The 19,002-nt window shown below is 38.7% G+C and overlaps 1 protein-coding gene across 1 annotated transcript in view; it reads left to right on the plus strand.

Moving 5' to 3' along the window:
* The window catches only part of smap2 (small ArfGAP2), a 39,627-nt gene extending 23,308 nt beyond the window's left edge, over nucleotides 1-16,319 (plus strand). The window contains exons 2-10 of the mRNA XM_079830242.1: nucleotides 8,908-9,041; nucleotides 9,137-9,222; nucleotides 9,321-9,399; nucleotides 9,482-9,541; nucleotides 10,865-10,940; nucleotides 11,019-11,140; nucleotides 11,236-11,407; nucleotides 11,483-11,781; nucleotides 13,990-16,319. Of these exons, the coding sequence (XP_079686368.1) occupies nucleotides 8,908-9,041; nucleotides 9,137-9,222; nucleotides 9,321-9,399; nucleotides 9,482-9,541; nucleotides 10,865-10,940; nucleotides 11,019-11,140; nucleotides 11,236-11,407; nucleotides 11,483-11,781; nucleotides 13,990-14,115 (1,154 nt within the window). The 3' untranslated portion in view covers nucleotides 14,116-16,319. The remainder of the gene's footprint in view (nucleotides 1-8,907; nucleotides 9,042-9,136; nucleotides 9,223-9,320; nucleotides 9,400-9,481; nucleotides 9,542-10,864; nucleotides 10,941-11,018; nucleotides 11,141-11,235; nucleotides 11,408-11,482; nucleotides 11,782-13,989) is intronic.
* The last annotated feature ends 2,683 nt before the right edge of the window (nucleotides 16,320-19,002 follow it).

The following is a 19,002-nucleotide window of genomic DNA, read 5'->3' on the forward strand; positions in this document are numbered from 1 at the left end:
GGTGCTATATAGCACTAAAAAAGGTTCCCCTATGATTACAAGCCTTTTTTTTAGAGTGTAGCGGTGCTATATAACACCTTAGTCAAAGAACCTCTGAAGAACCGCTGAAGAACCACTGAAGCACCAAAATTGGTGCTATATAGCAAGGTTCCCCTATGATTACGAGCCAAGAACCATTTTTGGTGCCATATAGAACCTTTTTATTTTAGAGTGTAGGGTTAGGCTATACATAACATAAAATTATAATGAGAACACTGTAAAAGAATGTTGTGAATTCTTTGTATGGCTGTGTTTTAGCACATTTTGTTATGAGAAGGGCACATCCTCAACGTTACACCTTCATGACTAGCACAGTCAAGTTCGCTTGTGCATTCGCAGCCTTTTGTTTTGTGCAATTGAAAGTTGTTTTAATGTTTATTTTGTGTGATTTATCTCATATATGAGATAGATGTATCAGCCAATATAATATCTGTTATTGGCTTTCAAATATACAGAATTATCGGTTATCGTATCGACCAGAATTCTGCTTGTTCTTAAAAGCTGAATAATTCCAAATGGACTCTCTCTCTCTCTGTGTGTCTCTCTCTTTGCGTGTGTGAGAAACACAACTAGCGCTCTCAGCAAAGCGACGGCGAGTCGTGCGCCTTAACACTAGAGTTTACGGTACGTCAAATGCAGGTATGCTTGCATCCATTGAGCTGAATTGAAATAGTACAGAACGCTTGACGGAGAGCAAAACTCTCAAGCGCTCAGTCAGTGTTCAGCAAGTGAAAAGATATCTTTGCTAAACTTATACTTAGCCTCTAACACTGGAGAGTAAAATCTAAGAATGATATAGACATTTAGTCACCCAGAGTGAAGATTTAGTCGCATATGCGAGTGATTTACTCGCATTGTAGAGGGTTGTGCGCTTGAACCATGGCGGATTCGCTATTTACATGGCGGAATTTGTGAGCGGAAAGACTGAGCGCTTCTCCAGAGAGGAATCCTTTATTTTTAATATTTAAAAATGTTTGTGTGCTGCTGTGCGTCCCTTTGTGTCATAAGCAGACTGTACGTGCGTTGTGCACCCGCCTATAGGCGCACATTACTAGTGCGGCCTTTAAATAACACAAAAAATACTGCGCTATTGACTTTTAGACCAGGTTTTTGTAGGTCAGTGGTGCAGTTGTTTTCAGTTGCCTCAACATAGCAACACGCCAACAATGCATCTGAACACAACTCGCTTTTAGACCAGCACGCCCATGGGCGAACAGATGGGCGCAAGTGCATTTGCGCATTAAACGTTGCGCTAGACATAAAAATGAAACTAGCAAAAAACTCTTGTCGTGCCTGCCGTCGCTTACCTTCGGGTGTATGATAGGGCTCCTCATCTATAAGCTGCCTATATTTCTGAGCATACACAGTGCAGGAGTCACCCACCGGGTTCAAATGCCAAACTCTAAGTATAAGCATGGGTGATGTTTGGCTTAGCAAGTACCTCTAATAAACAGGTGGCTTGGCATGTGTCCTTTCTCCAGCTGGTGCTTCTCTCTAATAGGCTAATAAGTGTGAACTGCATGTGTGAATCTCTCCGTCCTGTTCTGTTATGCATCTCTTTTGTGATTCACCTGGAAACCTGCCTGACTCCACATGGCACATGACTCCATTTATTACAGCCTCACATGTTCTTCAGTCCATCCTCCATCCCACACACAAACACCCTCTCTCTCCTTGTGCTTGAGCTGACGTCCTCCAGTAATACCGCACAAGCTGATTACCCCTTAGCCATGCAGGCGGGTTCAGCAGGAGACTGAGAGAGAGAGAGAGAGAGAGAGAGAGAGAGGAGGGATATGTAGGTGGGGGATGAATAGGTAATCTAGAGAGGCCTGCGGCACAGAAGAGCTCATGAAAATTGTGTTTTATGCAGCTGGAGCGAACCAACATGCATCCCGTTGGGAATATCCCTTTCCTCTGGCACAGGGCCATCTCACATTAAGAGTCCATGCCAAATCTCAGATGTGAGTGTGACCGTGTGCATAGTGCAGATGTAAACCAAAGCCCTGGCGCTCCATTAAGGGCCACATCAACACATTTATAGCTGAATAAATATTAGATCTCAGATTTCATGATTGAATTTTGGCTTTCTGCGCTTTTTTGGTACAAACAAACAAGGTTAGCTGGTCTTGTCTAGCCTGTCCATTGATTTCCAGAATGCAGTCTGGTCCACTTTCACCCTCTTACAAAGGAAAATACCGTCTGACCGACATTTAAAGCACCCAACCACAGTTTATTTGTTTTATGTGCTGTTTAGGGGTGAGTGAATCTGAAATTGCTCAGATAGCAAATGGCACAATAATTAACCAGTGCAAAAAATTAAATGTGGCTCAACCAGAAGCCCAGATTAAGTACTAATTAGTTGACAGATTTAATGTATCTGAAGTAAAATATACAGTTCTGTTGTGTGAATAAGTTTACTTCGTACTAAGGTTCTTTTGATTGAATCAAAACCATACAGCACAATGTAATCCGACTCCTGAATTAATGATTCGAACGAGTCGATTCTTTTTAGTGAATCAAGCTCCTATGACTACATAGTAGGGGTGTAACAATATATCCTGTCACAATATATCGCAATACAAAAGTGCAACAATATGTATCGTGGATGGTGACAATCTGTGTGAGAGAAGGTCACGGAGTTTTTATGTCAATACTACTATATAATGTTGAATATCATGTATAATAATGCAATGGGGGAATATCTGTTGGTCCTGATAATGCCAAATGTCTTATGTTACCAGTAAAAAGTGGCCTACATTATTTTAAATATATCTAGTCAGTGACAGAGTGCAAGCATATATTAAAATAATTCTGTATTTTCAGCTTCAGAATCACATATATTTTTATTCTGGTGTCACCATTGTCCTGTGCATTGGGTTACCAGCACCAAGTACAAAACTATTAATCTCCAATGTAACACAACATTTAGCATTTTAATCAACAGTACATTTTTTGTTAACCTTTTACCATGTCTTGGATTATCGCAAAAAAATACCGTAACGCAAGTACAGTATCATGACATGAGGGCAGTGTTGTAGTCGAGGCTAGCTCGTTCGAGTCCGAGTCAAGACCGAGTTCAGAGTATGTTGAGTCCAAGTCGAGACCGATTTGATGAACTTTTTAGATACGGAGGGCGTGCACAAGAGTGACTGCCGAAAAATTGCTGCCTTTTAATGCAAAAGGGTCAATGTGCCGGAGGGAGAGAGGACGGGCGGCCTTCTGTCAGACATTTTTGGGGGGAGATGCTAAGTGTTGAGACTGTCATCAGTAGGGGTGTAACGGCACACGTATTCGTACCAAACCATTTCGGTGCAGGGCTTTCGGTTCGGTGCATGCGTGTACCGGACGGTTCCAAATGCAATAACACTTAACAGTCGGCTTGTTTTAAGTGCGGAACATACTTTAATCCTAGTTCCCACATGAACATATTAAGTATTCAGTCCATTTTATCACGAAATTCAAACGATAAATGCCGTTTTGACACTATTTAATGTGACGTGACTGTATAGGCGCTTTATAGACGTGTCAATTCAACTTCAAGCGGCCGCACGGCGCGCGAGTGAACGCGATCATCTCTTCCTAAAGAATAAACATTAATATCTCTTAAGTTGAGGATACAGTACAACTTACTGAAATGTATCACATGTCGTGTAATCGCTCAATCTGTGTTTCAACCGCGGAAAGACAATAAAACAGCTTGTAAACAATGTCATGTAGCATCACATTTAACTGTTACCTCAGAAGTCATTCAGTGTCCACAGCTGTTAGTTCACTAGAGAAATCAACTCTTTCACTGAATATATGCACTATATTAGCCTTCATTATAGTCTACTTAACCTGTTAGTGATGTCTTGAATATTTCATGTAGCCTGTTTCATGAAAATGTCAGTCACTGTGTATAAATGATTATATTTCAACAACGAATTGGAGAAAAAATATATATAATTAGATTTAGAAATTAGAAGTCAAAAACTGCCTTATGTGACGCTTATGAGTAGGGTGACCACCTGTCCCGCTTTGCGTTGTACCGCACAGCATTTTCACCCCTTGTCCCGCATGTCGCATATTGAGAAAATGTCCCGCATTTTCACCAGTCTGTTGATTTTTAATGATCATATTGAGAAAACATGCATGCGTTCTTTTGCCTTTTTAAGAAAGCATTTATATTATTTTTGCGGCATCGTTTTTCACCTATATTTAATCAGAAGTAACATCCCGCCTTACACGAATATACAAAAGCCGTTTTTTAAACCATATCCAATGGTTGAAAAGAAAGGAGTAAACACGGTCACTAGTAGGTTGTGACGGCTGTCAATCAAAATGTGGAGCGGTGATTCGTTCCATGTGTTCCCTGTCAGAAAACGAATGGATAGTTCTGTATATAAATGAATATTTATATATATATAAAAAAAAAAACTACAATCCCCCCCCAAAAAATGTGATATATATATATATATACATTTATACATTTATATACAGAACTGTATTTATATATATATATATATATATATATATATATATATATATATATATATATATATATATATATATATATATATATATATATATATATATATATATATATATATATATATATATATATATATATATATATATATATATATATATATATATATATATATATATAAGATTAACTAATTTAATGTTGTTTTATTTGTTTCATTATTTATTTAGTTGGATTTTAGTTGCACTTGGTCAGAACTGTTTCAAAAGTAGTTATCTGCATGATGCCTGTTGCCTTTGGGCTCAGTTATGTTGAATTTAAGATTATACAACAGTTTCAGGTTATGTTTTAGTGTTGGTAACATGTCCCACATTGTCCCACACAAACTTAGTAATCGTCCCACATTTGGTTTGTTTGATGGTGGTCACCCTACTTATGAGTGTTGATTATAATATCTAAAAATAAATAGCAACTGAATTTAGGCTAATAGTTTGGGCTCTGTTGTTTATACTGTGCAATTAAGGGCTCCCTATATAGTTTACAGCATTATCTTTAAAGGTCCCCTTCTTCGCGATTCCATTGTTCAAACTTTAGTTAGTGTGTAATGTTGCTGTTAGAGCATAAATAATACCTGTAAAATTATAAAGCTCAAAGTTCAATGCCAAGCGAGATATTTTATTTAACAGAAGTTCCCTTTCAAAGCCTACAGCGAACGGCTGGCTTGGACTACATCCTGGTACTTCCTTCTTTAATTACGTCAGTAGAGCAGTAGAACAGACTAACCTCCGCCCACAAAGAAACGCGAAAAAGGGGGCGCGGTCTTGTTGCTGTCCCACGTGGAGAAGCGGACGGTCGCGTGGAGAAAAGGAACTGTTGCGTTGTGTGTTTATCGCCATGTCATCGAGACGCTGTTATTTTCATCCAGGAGTCAAATCACCTTTGTTTGGCTTTCCCAGGGACGCTGTAGAGATTATTGAACGCATACATCTCTCCGTTAAGAGGCGTGACCTTTCCAACGTGCGCTAAGCTGCTGTCAAATTACAACACAGGAACCGCTTTCACGTGCGCTAAGCTGCTGTCAAATTACAACACAGGAACCGCTTTCACGTGCGCTAAGCTGTGGTCGAATCACAGCACAGGAACCGCTTTCACAATCAGAACTCGTTACGTATTTCTGAAGGAGGGACTTTATAGAACAAGGAAATCACCAGCCGTTTTTAGGACAGTGGAAACAGCGGTATACAGATAAGTAAATAGTGTGAAAAATACTGTGTTTTTTTACACGCGAAACATGAACACGTTATATTGCACACTGTAAACACAATCAAAGCTTAAAAAAAACACGAAGAACGGGACCTTTAAGAAACTTTCAGCTATAATTGAATTCATTTAAGGACAGACACAATTTTTTCAGTAAACCACTGTTGTATAAAAATAAATAATAAGCAATTTTATAAAACTGCTGTACCAAACTTGTACCGAACCGTGACTTCAAAACCTAGGTACGTACCAAACCGTCAGTTTTGTGTACCGTTACACCCCTAGTCATCAGACATTGTATCTGTATTCATTTTATTATTTAATTAAACGAGATGTGGTTTTCTCTGTGACACTTTTGTCCTACTTGGTAAACAGTAAATATATAAAAATTGAGACAAATAATGTAGCAATGTGACTTTCTGGAAAGCGGGATCAATATAGGTTGCTGGCAGGTGGACATAGTGTAAAATAGAAGCGAGAGCAGGCGGGTCATGGGTGTGGGAGAGAGCCTGGCAGGACAAGAAAATCCCCAATCATTGGACGTGTCAATCAAACATCCATTTAAAGAAATATTAACATACAGTAATAATCATGAACATTTTTGAAAGGGACTCGAGTGGACTCGGGAATAAGTCCAATTCCTAATATGTTCAAGTACGAGTCAATGCCGAGTCCAAATGCACACGAGTCCATGACAAGACCAAGACCATTCAAATATGGTCTCGAGACCGAGTTTAAGACCGAGTCTGAGTCTCGAGTACTACAACACTGCATGAGGGTATCGTTAAACCCCTACTACATAGTGTAACATAGTTATTATCACATGAACATAACTCTGACAATGTGTAGATAAAAATACCATTATGCATGTATTTTTACATTGATTTAAAGTATTTTACCAAAGTTTTGGGCCTATAAGATTTTAGTTTCTTTTGACAGATGTCTCTAATGCTCACCTGCATTTTATAATAACGTATTCCGGTGATGTCGAAGCTGTATTTTCAGTCATTACTATAGTCTTATGTCACATGATCCTTCAGAAATCATTCTTATATGCCGATTTAGTGATCAATAACATTTCTTCTTATTATCAATGTTGAAAAAAGTTGTTTTTTTTTGTGGAAATTTGAGTTTTTTTTTTTTTTCAGGACTCTTTGGAAGTTCAAACAAACAATTTATTTGCTATTTAATGCATCCTTGCTGAATTAAAATATACATTTGATTCATTCAGAAATGTATATTATTGAAATGGTCACACATGCTTTGACAATGGAATTGGTTTTCCTTTTTCTAAATATTTATTATTAAAAGTACTAAAAGAATCATTAATGGAATTAAGAATGTATTCTCTTTTCTAGTCCTTCAAACTAAACTGATAATTTTTTTTAAAGATTTAATGCAAGGCAAACTTTGTCAAATACAGTTATTATTACTTCCCCAAAAGCCTCACCATCTGAATGGAGCTTGTTATTTTCATAAGTGCTTTTCAGTTTTGTGTGCCGTACGCATGAGACAGTCAGCGAACGGCCTGTGGGCGGCCCATGGGCGTGCCGTCTGATGCTTACTCAAGGTTAGAGGCAAAGAGTCTATTTTGTGTCTAATTAGATCCACTCAGATGAATATAACCCCAGCAGGTGCGCTGTGTAAACAGCAGGTATGACCGTCCCAGAATGCTGTGCACTTGTTCCAGAGAACCCTAAGCAATTAAGAGGAAATGTTGCCACAACAATCCTCTGTGACATCACATCAGGAGACCAGCCAGAGCAATAACTTAATCTAGTGCTGCCACCTATTGGCCAAAGCTGATATTGTTTCACAAGAGCAGAAAAGCTCAATACTTGAGTCTTTGGTATTGTCTTTGAAGCTTGCTCATGTCTCAGCAGAGTTTGGTTACATAATGTGTTTGAAGTAGAAAAAAAAACGGTGATAACAACACATATGCACCTTCAGGCATGGTTCTGATTCGGATGGCTTTGTTGCAGGTAGCGTGGGCTTTATCATGACGGAGCGCCTGTGTGTATTCATACACGTGTGATTTAAGAGCAGTGGGAAGGACTACAGATGCTGCAGGGGCTGGTGGGTGTGCGTTATCAGCCTTGTGCCAGCGTGTCCACATGACTGCCCAAACTGGTTTAGTGATTGCAGTGTGTGAAGCTTGTTATTTTCTCTTCTAATGCCAAGCAAGAGAATGTAAATATCACTCCTCAGCAGGCGCCCTGTATCTCTCGCTCCCTTCCGTCTGTGTTTTCCTGTCCGTTCTCTCCTTCACTGACTCATTAAATTGCTTCAGCCAGGGTTGGGCTGAATTCTGATTTTAGCTCCATTTCAGAGACTCTTCATGAGGAATTTGAAGTCAATTGTCCACACCCCACAGGAAGTTGAATTGTACTGACAGGAAGTTGAATTGTAAAGACAGGAACAGGAATTTGCAAGCATAATTAAATCTGTAGTTCTTTTATAAAAATGAATATTTAGTCCATTTCTACAAATAATTGATTGTGATTTATTGTTATCAATAAATATATTCACAAAAGTTTGCTGTTGATAAGATTTTTGAACGTTTTTGTGTTCGGCTCACCAAGGCATTTATTTGATCAAAAGTACAGTAAAAACAGTAATAATTTGAAACATTATAAAATTCTATTTTATATATATATTTTAAAATGTAATGAATGCCTGTGATGGATGTCAAATCTGAGTTTCCAGCATCATTACTCCAGTTTTCAGTGTCACATGATCTTTCAGAAATCATTCTAACATACTGATTTGCTGCTCAATTAATTTTTTTCTTATTGTTATTATGAATGTTGAAAATAAAAAAAAATGTAAGATTTGCAAAAATGCAAAATATGCATTTGTTAATAACATAATAAATTCCTTTACTGATCAATTTAATGCACTATTGCTGAATAAAAGTTTGCAATTTGTAATTATATAATATTTTGAATAAATTAGAGTATTCTCTGGGAAATGAATTGTTCTTCCACCATGGTTGATAAAATGAATATTCATTTTTTTTTTAAATGTAATTAAATATAGGTTGCTATTTCAGTTTTAATTAATATAATTTAGATATTTAATTAGCTTTATCTGCATTATTTAATGATCAAATTTCTCTAATGTCTTCATTTTTTGCCCATCAGGTCCCAGATGGGCATCCTGGAATCTTGGAATCTTCATTTGTATCCGCTGTGCGGGAATCCACCGGAATCTTGGCGTGCACATATCCCGAGTTAAATCTGTAAACCTGGACCAGTGGACTCATGAGCAGATACAGGTAAGCTTTTTGGATCAGGGTTTCCAGTAGAACATTTTTATCATGATTTATGTATGCTATAGATGTGTTTATGCATATGTTTTGTATGTGCTCAGTCTGTTCAGGAGATGGGGAACGCCAAAGCTCGGCGACTATACGAGGCCTTTTTACCAGAGTGCTTCCAGCGCCCAGAGACAGACCAGTATCCTTTAGCACGTACTGTATATATGTGCAGAACTGTGCATGTATTAAGATTATTCTCCCCGCATGTTAAAGGTTTCCTTAAGCACCGCAATACAGAGCTGCTGAGATTTTTATCCGTGACAAATATGATAAGAAGAAATATATGGATAAATGCATTGACATCCAGTCCTTTAGAGTAAGTCCAAAGATTTTGGAATTAAAAATGCTTACTTAGATTTTTGTAAAAGAATCAACTTAATTTTCCTTTCCGTTTTCAGAAAGAAAAGAGTGAGACAATAACGAAAGGGGCTCCTGTTGTGTTTGAAAAGATGAAGCTGGTGGGTTTCTGCATTTGTACATGTGAGCTGTTACGTTTTAAACAAAGGTTCTCAACCTTTTTGACTTGAAGGCCTCCAGTTGTCCAACAAAGGCTCCCCGATATTGGGTATTTCTGCTGTAGTTATGACAAAGCTGCTTTCAAACTTTTGTTATTAATGGAAACAGGAAGTATTGAAGAAAGTTTCAAGAACTGTATGTTTTTACAGTGATTTTATATATTTGTATTTAATTATGTATACATTTTATTATAATATTAAATAAGGAATAAAGTGTATATATTGATTTTTTTTTTTAGCATTTTAATTTAGATGAGTTTTATTATTTGAATCTATTAATAATAGTCTATTAATTTAAGTACTCATCTTGAGGTTTTCTTGGAATTTTCCTGAGGTCCTGTAGTGGGTTCTGAGTCTTGACCCTCTGGTTGAGAACCACTAGTTTATAGAAGTAAAACTCAGAAGAGAGTTAGCATTTGTGAGCCATGCATTCCCTCAGGAATATCTAATGGGTTTTTAGAACAGCAGGTTTTGATTTTACGAGTAAAATTGGGTCTGTGTAATATTACTTGAAGAGACTGTACATCTTGTTCTAACCTTATATTGAACCCGTGCTCAAAAACTGAAAACATTCACAAAACATTTTCAAAAAAGACATTAGAAATTCCTGATGGAGCCTTCTGGGTTGACTTGTCTGAGCCTTGATGGCATGACCGAACAACTCTGTTAAAGGGACCTATTATGCCCTTTTCCATAGGGATTTCGTTTTTAAGGGTCTACTAGAATAGGTATTCATACTTAATTATTCAAAAAACTATATTTTTCACATTATTTTATTGCAGCACCTTGCTTCCCAGTGTGCCAGTAGCACTGTTTAATTGCAGTCTCTATGAATCCCCTTCCGAAATGCGCAGCGTGCTCTGATTGGTCAGCTGGACCAGTGTGTTGTGATTGGTCAAGTGCTTTAAGCGTGTGTTTTGGAAATGTCACGCCTCTTACCATAACTGCTAGTTTCAACACACTACTAATGCAACTTAACCAGGCCTCACTCCCTTTTTTGCATATACTTTGGGTGGGAAGTGAGGAATATTGTGATGTGTACGTTCCTAGAAGAAAACTTTCAGGGAGTTTAGAAACCGTGCACACTGAAATAGAGAATAACTCCCTTTGGAGTGACTTTGTGCTTTGTAACTTTGCAGACCTTTTTCATACTCAAATGGCAACATTACACACTAAAAAAAGCATAATAGGACCCCTTTTAAAAAAAAACAAAATGGTGTTTTTATCATTAACGCATGAGTAAGACTATGTTTGTTTGTCTTGCAGAAAAAAGACGAGCCACTGCAATTCAAAAACAGTCCAAAGAAGCAGTCACACTCTGTTAATGACTTACTAGGGCTAGGTAACGTGCTAAAATACACATCATGCATATCAGTACAAGCACAATATAGACTTTTGATGTTGAAACTCTCTTTTCCAGATGCCCTAGCTCCTCAAGGTCCCGTGTCCAATGGCAAACCGAGCACTGAAATTAGCCCCGCCCTTGACCTCTTCACCTCTCTGCCTGCTGCCATCAGCAGCTCAAACTCCGCCAGGAGCACGGTAAAGATGTTCATGCTGAGTTTTATCTTGAATCCATCTTTAGAGTGATTTAATGCATGTAAACCAAGTACTTGAAGTGTTTTTTTCCACTGTAGCCTAGCTCAGGGTCAATGCCCACCGGAAGGGTAGCAGCATCAATGCCCGAAAACCTCAGCCTGTTCCTGGATCCCCCCACTAAAAGCGAGGACATCGGAAAGAAGATGTCAAAGGACTCAATCTTGTCCTTGTACAGCAGTACAGCGCCACAAACAAACATGGCCGCTCATGGTGAGATTAGTTTCAGGATGAATATGGCTTTTTTTCTGTTGCTTTGTACTGTTTATGCATGTTTATCTGTTTTAGCTGGCATGTACATGGGAGCAACCCAGATGGGCTATGTCCCTGCTGCAGGCTACAGCCAATACCAGGCCCTGGCTGCCCAGCAGGGCATGATGGGACCTATGATGGCTCCGCAGATGAACATACTGGGACAGGCAGGTGTCATGCCGCAGACCGGAGTGGCAGCTGCTCCTCCGTACATGGCAGGGGTGCAGGGGGGCGTAATAGGAATGCAGAATGGGATGATGGGAAGCATGGCATCAGTTCCTCAGCAGGCATATGGAGCACAGCAGGCCCAACAGATGCAGTGGAACATCAGCCAGGTAACAAGCGCTGGAATCACGATTACCATGCTGATTTGAAACCGAGCAAATGGTTTAGGCTTTGTTCACACTGATAGCCCAACACATTTTAGTAGGGCTGCCCTCGACTAGTCGACTAGTAGTCGTTCATTTAAGCCATTAGTTGACTAATCAGATGTTACTAAGCCATATATATATATATATATATAAATACATAGCCTAATCAGTGCTCAAACACACGCATAAAGCTTGCCACAGCGTGCCAGCAAACAAAATGATTATGAATGTGACGTGAAAAAACAGCAAGGAGACTGTTTAAACATTTTAATAATTTGTAGATATTGTTTTCTGTGTTTTCGGGTGCAGAGATGAAGTCGACTATGCTGACTCGTCATCTCCGCAGTGGACGCGTCTATATGCAAGTTTCATACGGATGACATAATTTGAGAATATTTGTTTTCCACTTGAATTGGTTCATTTAAAAGTAGACATTTCAATCATTCTATAGATATTGTATTTCTCATGCCTGTTTCGGTTAATTTTTGTTGCATGCTCAAGTTCCCTGAGACCGAGACGGCAGATCAAGCGCATTTTCAATATTTTACAAAAGCACAACGTTTTGTTATTTTGAGTTTACAGAAATGAAAGTAGGCCTTTTACAGTTTGCATTACTCCTGTATGACAAAAAATGACTGAGTTTTTAAAGTTAAATGCAAGTGATCGCACCAGCGCCTGTATGTCATGCACTAAGCGCGCTCTCCACACAAACACATGGATATGCGTCCAATAATAGCGCACACTTATGTAGGTTAAATTTAGAGCGAGCGGACTTGTAAAGTTGCTACTACATGTGATGAATGATGGGCGAATGTTTGGATTTCAGCCGTTAACAATCTGTCCGTCACAGGCTGCATGATTTCGCCACTTTATGTGTAGTTTTTTTCTGCGACTAACAGACTAATAAAATTCGACTATTAGGGGGCAGCCCTACATTTTAGCTACAGTACATTCCACTTAAATCCATTTTTGTGTTTGTTTTGTGTTTGATACTTCAAGAACACACATTAAAGGGATAGTTCACCCAAAAACGAACAGTCTATCATCGTTTACTCGCCCTCATGATGTTCCAAACCTTTATGCCTTTCTTTCTTCAGTGGAACACAAAAGACAATATTTTTTAAGAAATGTACTGATTGTTTTTTCTATGCAGATATTAGACTGGAGCTTTCATGCTTCAAAAAAAACTGCTGAAGCACAATAAAAATATCCAAATGACTTTGGATATACATTTTATTCCTAGCATAGTAACATTTTAAATGTCTTGGAAAATTTTTATTAAAGAGTCGTTCTCTCATGAATGTGCCAAAGAGATCTAGGGTGGATGTCAAGATTTCAGTTAATAATTACCTACATTTCATCTGTTCCTCACACAAAGTTGTCTTGTGGCTTCTGAAGATGCACACGACTTGTATACACTACATTTACAGTGGTGGCCAAAATTATTAGAACTTTTTTTGCCTCCTAAACATGATTTCATTTCATAATGTTCATGAAACATGGAGATGGTTGCTCTGACCATCAAAAAGTGAGTCGTACTGTTTTTATCCACTTTTAACTTTAATATTTGGTATGTCCACCTTTTGCAGCAATTACAGCAGCACATCTCTCTGGCATAGTGTCAATATATTTCCTCTGAGAACTTCAACACTAATGTTTATCCCGTGCCTTCTGCAACTGAAGCCAAATGCTTTTCTTTGACTGTACAATAGATCTGTCCAGTTTCCAACTCGCCCCAAATGTGCTCGATGGGGTTGAGATCCAGATTTTGAGGGGGCAGTCCATCATTTTCAATGTTCCAGCAGTTTCCTTTCATCGCAGGTAGTTCTGGCAATAGTTAGAAGAATGTTTAGGGTCATTGTCCCCTTGGAAAATAAATCCAGGCTCAATAAGACGACTCCCAGATGCCAAGTGTTCTAATAATTTTGGCCACCACTGTATGATACTTTTTTTGCAGTCTTTTTGAAGCTTGAAATCTTCAGTCTCTATTAATTGCAACTGTATTGACAACAATAACCAGTAGAAAGTTTCTCCTTTTGTCTTCCACTGAAAAAAAGCCCACAGGTTTGGAACGACACGAGGGAGAACAAATGAAATCAACAAATGTAAGTGTCATCATTATTACTTTCTTTTAATTGCCTGTAATAATCGTTTCTGCTGTCTCTCTCACAGATGACTCAACACATGGCAGGAATGAATTTCTACAGTGCCAATAACGGGATGGGATACGGTCAGTCCATGGGTGGGGAGGCTGCTCCAGGTTCAAATCAAATGCTTGGGTCGCACGTGTGGAAGTGATGATGTCATAAAGAGAGAGAGTGGGACAGCGTGTCTGAATTGGGTGGGCTGGGTTGGCACCACGACTGACTGACAGCAGAAGGGGAACAGATTGTAGGAGTCGATTAGATGATCGCAATCAAAGCAAAGTCTCTACCTCCCTCATTCTCAGAGCCAGATTTTCATGCTTGCCTTCAAACAATCACATACGCAGAGAGAATAGAGGTTTCCTTCGCAAGGTATGCTCCTCTCAGCAGAATGTTACGCGATTCACAGCTTTGACGTTCTTAAATGATGTGATTTTGTTACATCCGCTTGAGGATTTGGTTTTCTATTCTCTCTTTTATTGATCACTGTGATTTTGCCAAGCAAGACATATTCCTGGATCAACGTATTTTGTTGATCCTGGAACAACATTCCTGTTCGAAAATGTAGGGTGTGTTCACACTTGTAGTTCGGTTTTCTTGGTTCTTTTGGTTCGGACCAAAAAAAAAAAAAACCCCAATACATTTAGTCCTGGGGTCCGTTCTTCGTGCGTCGCTAACTCAGGCTACATCTACATTAATCTGGATACATTTGAAAATAGTGTTTTCATTTTAAAATGCTCTCCATCCACACTAGCGTTATCAAGCGTTTGACGAAAGTTTCTTGTCCACACTGAAACGTCGGAAAACGCAAAATTCACCTTACTGTGTATGCATTAAACCTCATAAAAGCTCACCGAGGTGACAGGTCGCACTCAACTAACCATTATATGTTAGGTCTAAAATGCAACTGCTGTCATGTTTTGCCACAGGACAGCAATTGCGAGTAAATTTTGTGTCATATTTGCAGGACTGTGATATGAAGAGTGTGCAAAGTAAGGAGTAACAGGCACAATGGCGGTATAAACATGAATACCTACAGTATTGGTACAATATGCATCACATGACTAAACATTAGGGGTGTAACGTTACACCTATGCCACGGTTCGATTCACATCACGGTTTTGGAGCCTTGGTTCGGTTCTGTTTGCTGTGGGTCAGGGTTCATGGCAGGGCACCAGCAATAATAACACTAGATTCACTTTTAACCTAATAACAACAACAACAACAACAACAATAATTTAACTTATTAACGTTATCTTTATTAACTTTATACATTGGTTTCACGTTTTCTTTAGAGGAGTTAGCAAACCTGAGTAAACTAAAATGAAATGAATGCCTCTACTGTAGACTAGTCTAGACTAGTAAAAAAAAAGCTAATTTATTCCACAAAAATGAATGACCACACACACACACAAGTGATGTCCCACTTTAGCGTACTTTAACACATGAATTGAATGAATTTGACTAATACTGATGATGAATAAATAGGCCTATAAAAGTTAAAATGATTAAATAGCAGTTTTTGTAACACAATAAAGTAGCCACCACACTAATTTAAATGTACAAAACAATGTATAATTTATTTACAAGATAATTTATTTACAAAATAACAAAGTGAAAATAAAGTTGCATTTTTGGGGTTCTGGAAACAACAGTTACCATGGCAAATACACAACATGAACTGTTAATGAACTTTACTTTTATTTCATGACAGAGCATTCACACGGTCATTTTTAACACCGAACCTAAAGATACAAAACAATGGAGCATTGTTTTGGAAGTTCGACAAGTTACGTTGCAAACTTGTCGAACTTCCAAAACAATGCTGTTTGCTGTGCTAAATGCGCTCGCTGTAAATGCGTACAAATGATGGTATATGATGAAGCTGACAACTCGTGAAGTGCTTATAAAAGCAGTACACAAATAGGGCTGCACGATATATGGTTTTAGCATCGTTATCGCCATGTCTGTATATGCGATAGTCACATCGCAGGATGTGCGATGTCTAGAATAGGAATCGTAGTTGATCCGTGATCGCATGCAATTCCCGAATTAATTGTTACGACATCAAGCGCAAGAAGACTGTAACTTATGCACTGTTTTCTGTGCGTGCAACAGACAGCACGTGAACACCGAATTACGCTCTCTTTCTCGTCAATTTGTGCTTGAACGGACACTTGCACGCTAAAATTGTCAAAATGCCCATCTCTGCGAGTATCCTCGTAAACACTGTCAGTTATGTTTTGTAAACAATTGAGAAAGAAAACTGATGTGCATCATCATATCGGATCTGTGCATTCGTCTTAAAGTGGCAGCAGCCTAATATTCCCACAGCTGTTTGTGTCACAAACGTTAATCAAACAACAAAAGAGAAAGAGAAAATCAGTTGTGTAGCTTTAACAAAGATAAATTGTATTCATTAATTATATTTCATTTATTCAGTGAAGACTATGCAGTGTTATTTTACATTTGATTGTTCAATTTCTGTACCAGTGAATACTGTTAGATTTACCTGAAAAACACTGCTTATTTTCTTTGATCTATTGAATTAATCTATGCTTGTTTATTATTTTCTATGCAGATGCAGTCCCCTTCAAAATCACCCCAATCATCCTAGAATGATTCATTATTTACAAATAGCGTTATTAAAATCATCTGGTGATACTGTTTACATATCGCAATATATATCGCAGAAAAACTAAATATCGCAAAATCAGTTTTTTTTCCAAGAAGACTGCGAGGAGACGCGGTTCTGATGCCTGTACCGAACTGTGATGGGCAACATCGCGACTATGACGAGAAAAAAACAGGTATGCTTGAGCGTTCTGTCCTTTTTAGGATCGCATCTTGTGACATCAGGTCCTGTTTTTGGTTCATTTACATGTTCTGGATCTGTGTTGCGTACATATTTCAGTTGAGTTTGTTTGGAAGCAGAGCGAGACCATAGACTGTAAAAAATATGGACGTAGTGTCCTTGACATCACCCATAGGATTCTGATGAGCAGTTTTGAAGCGCAAAGTAGGGACGAGCTGGCCGTCGCCATCTTGGCAGCGCATCACTCCTGGATAACAGAAAATGGGCAAAAAGGTGGGACGTGGGCGGAGCTGAAGTGACGCGATGACTAACACAGCAGATAAATGGATATCCACCTGTCACTCAAAGTGGCCACGCCCTTAATTATGCAGAATGCTTTATATAATGTAAACGAATGAGTAGGGTTGGGAACCGAGAACCGGTTCTTATGCAGAACCGAAACTGATTTTTGAAAAATCCCAGAACCGCGCAAAATCCTTAAAAGCTTTGGTTCCAAAAACGGTTCTGGTGCAATGTGTGTGCGAAGCGCTGGAAGCATATCCTTTAATAGCTAGTGACAGCCAGTGTTGCCAAGTCCGTGGTTTTCACGCGGAATTGGGCTACTTAAACACTGTTGCCGCGGGCTGTGTTTCATGTCCGTGGGTTGAAGCGACCCCAATTATGTGATATTTAGCCCCGGAAATGCGAATTTTACCGGAAAAGCCCCCCTGAAACGCGATTGGGCTTGTTTTGGGCTAGGTTTGAGGAGCAATTGTGCGGGTTTTGTTGTGAAAACCTGGCAACCCTGGCTCACCTCATCATGAATATTAATTACGTTGCCTGCCGCTTCCAGGAGTGCAGCCCAGTTCAGCACTGAAAGCCCTCGCGCTACACATTTACGGTTTTGCGTCAGATATTTTCTCGTTGACCACCAGCATGGCGAAGAGAAGGTCACAAGTATGGATTAATTTCCAAAGAATGAATGATAATGAAGCAAAATGTAACACATGTGAAAAGTTAATAACATGCAAAGGAGGTGCAGCCTAGCAATTTGACAAAACATTTGCTACAGCACAGAGTGCCACAGGGCTTATACCAGATTTATAGTGAAATGCCTATATATATATATATGTCAACCGTTGAGCAACCATGGTTTCTAATGCTGAATTGCAATTTATTATTTACAAGTTCACTGAATAACTTAATTACTATTAAATTAATATACAACTAATTCATAAATATAACTAATAAATATAATTTATAACTTGGTTTTATTCAGAGACAGAGAGATAAAATGTATTAAGACAATTTTATTACAATTTATTAAAAAATTGTTGCAAGAATGGCTTAATTAATACTGTAATATATGTACAGTACAGGACTTTTTTGACATTGCCAACCTGTAAATTAATTTTAGAGCAAGTAATAAACACAAAATGGATTGTTTGAGTTGCGTATTGTGCCTTTTTCCTTTACCACTATTTGTTTAATAATTTTTATGGAATCGGAACCGGAATCGTTAGGCAGAACCAGAACCGGAAAATTTCTGACGATTCCCAACCCTACGAATGAGTTATAAAAAAATGCACCCCCCTCACAGTCGTCATGAAGGGCAAAATTAGCCGTATAGACCAAAACCACAATTTGTACTAGTCTGTAAACATGTTTTAATCTGCTGTAAAGTTGGGCATTTAAACATGGGGCTCAATGAGATTCTGCTCCCTTCTGGAGCCTGTCTCTAGCGGCCAGTCGATGAATTGAAGTGTTATGTCACTTCCGTATTGGCTTCAAGAGAAACTGCGGGACGTTGCCGCATGAGCGAGACCCATCTTTTCAGCGGTCTGAGTTCACTTGTTTGGTGTGCACCAAGTTCGAATGGTTCACACTTTTTTAAATGAACCGCATTAACAGAGCAATCGCACCAGGGTTCGTTTTAATCACAACAAACATGCCAAGTGTGAACACACCCTTAGTCCTAGCCCTATCCCTACCCCTAAACCTAACCCTACCCATAACGTATCCCTAAAATCAGAGGGAAATGATAGATGAATAACACTGATGTAAAGCACCTAACCCTGGTTGTAAGCTTAAACTTGACATCAACTATAAACTTGCCCCTCAAATGTGATTGGTTGATTGGAATGCTGTTCCAGGATATGCTTGGTGAAATCACGTTCACTCTGTGTTATCAGTGTTAAGTTGCAGTCATATTTACCATTGTTCAGCAGATTTTTGCGGGCAAAAATC

This window comes from Gobio gobio (assembly GCF_949357685.1).
Source record: "Gobio gobio genome assembly, chromosome: 11".
NCBI classification, from domain to species: Eukaryota; Metazoa; Chordata; class Actinopteri; order Cypriniformes; family Gobionidae; genus Gobio; species Gobio gobio.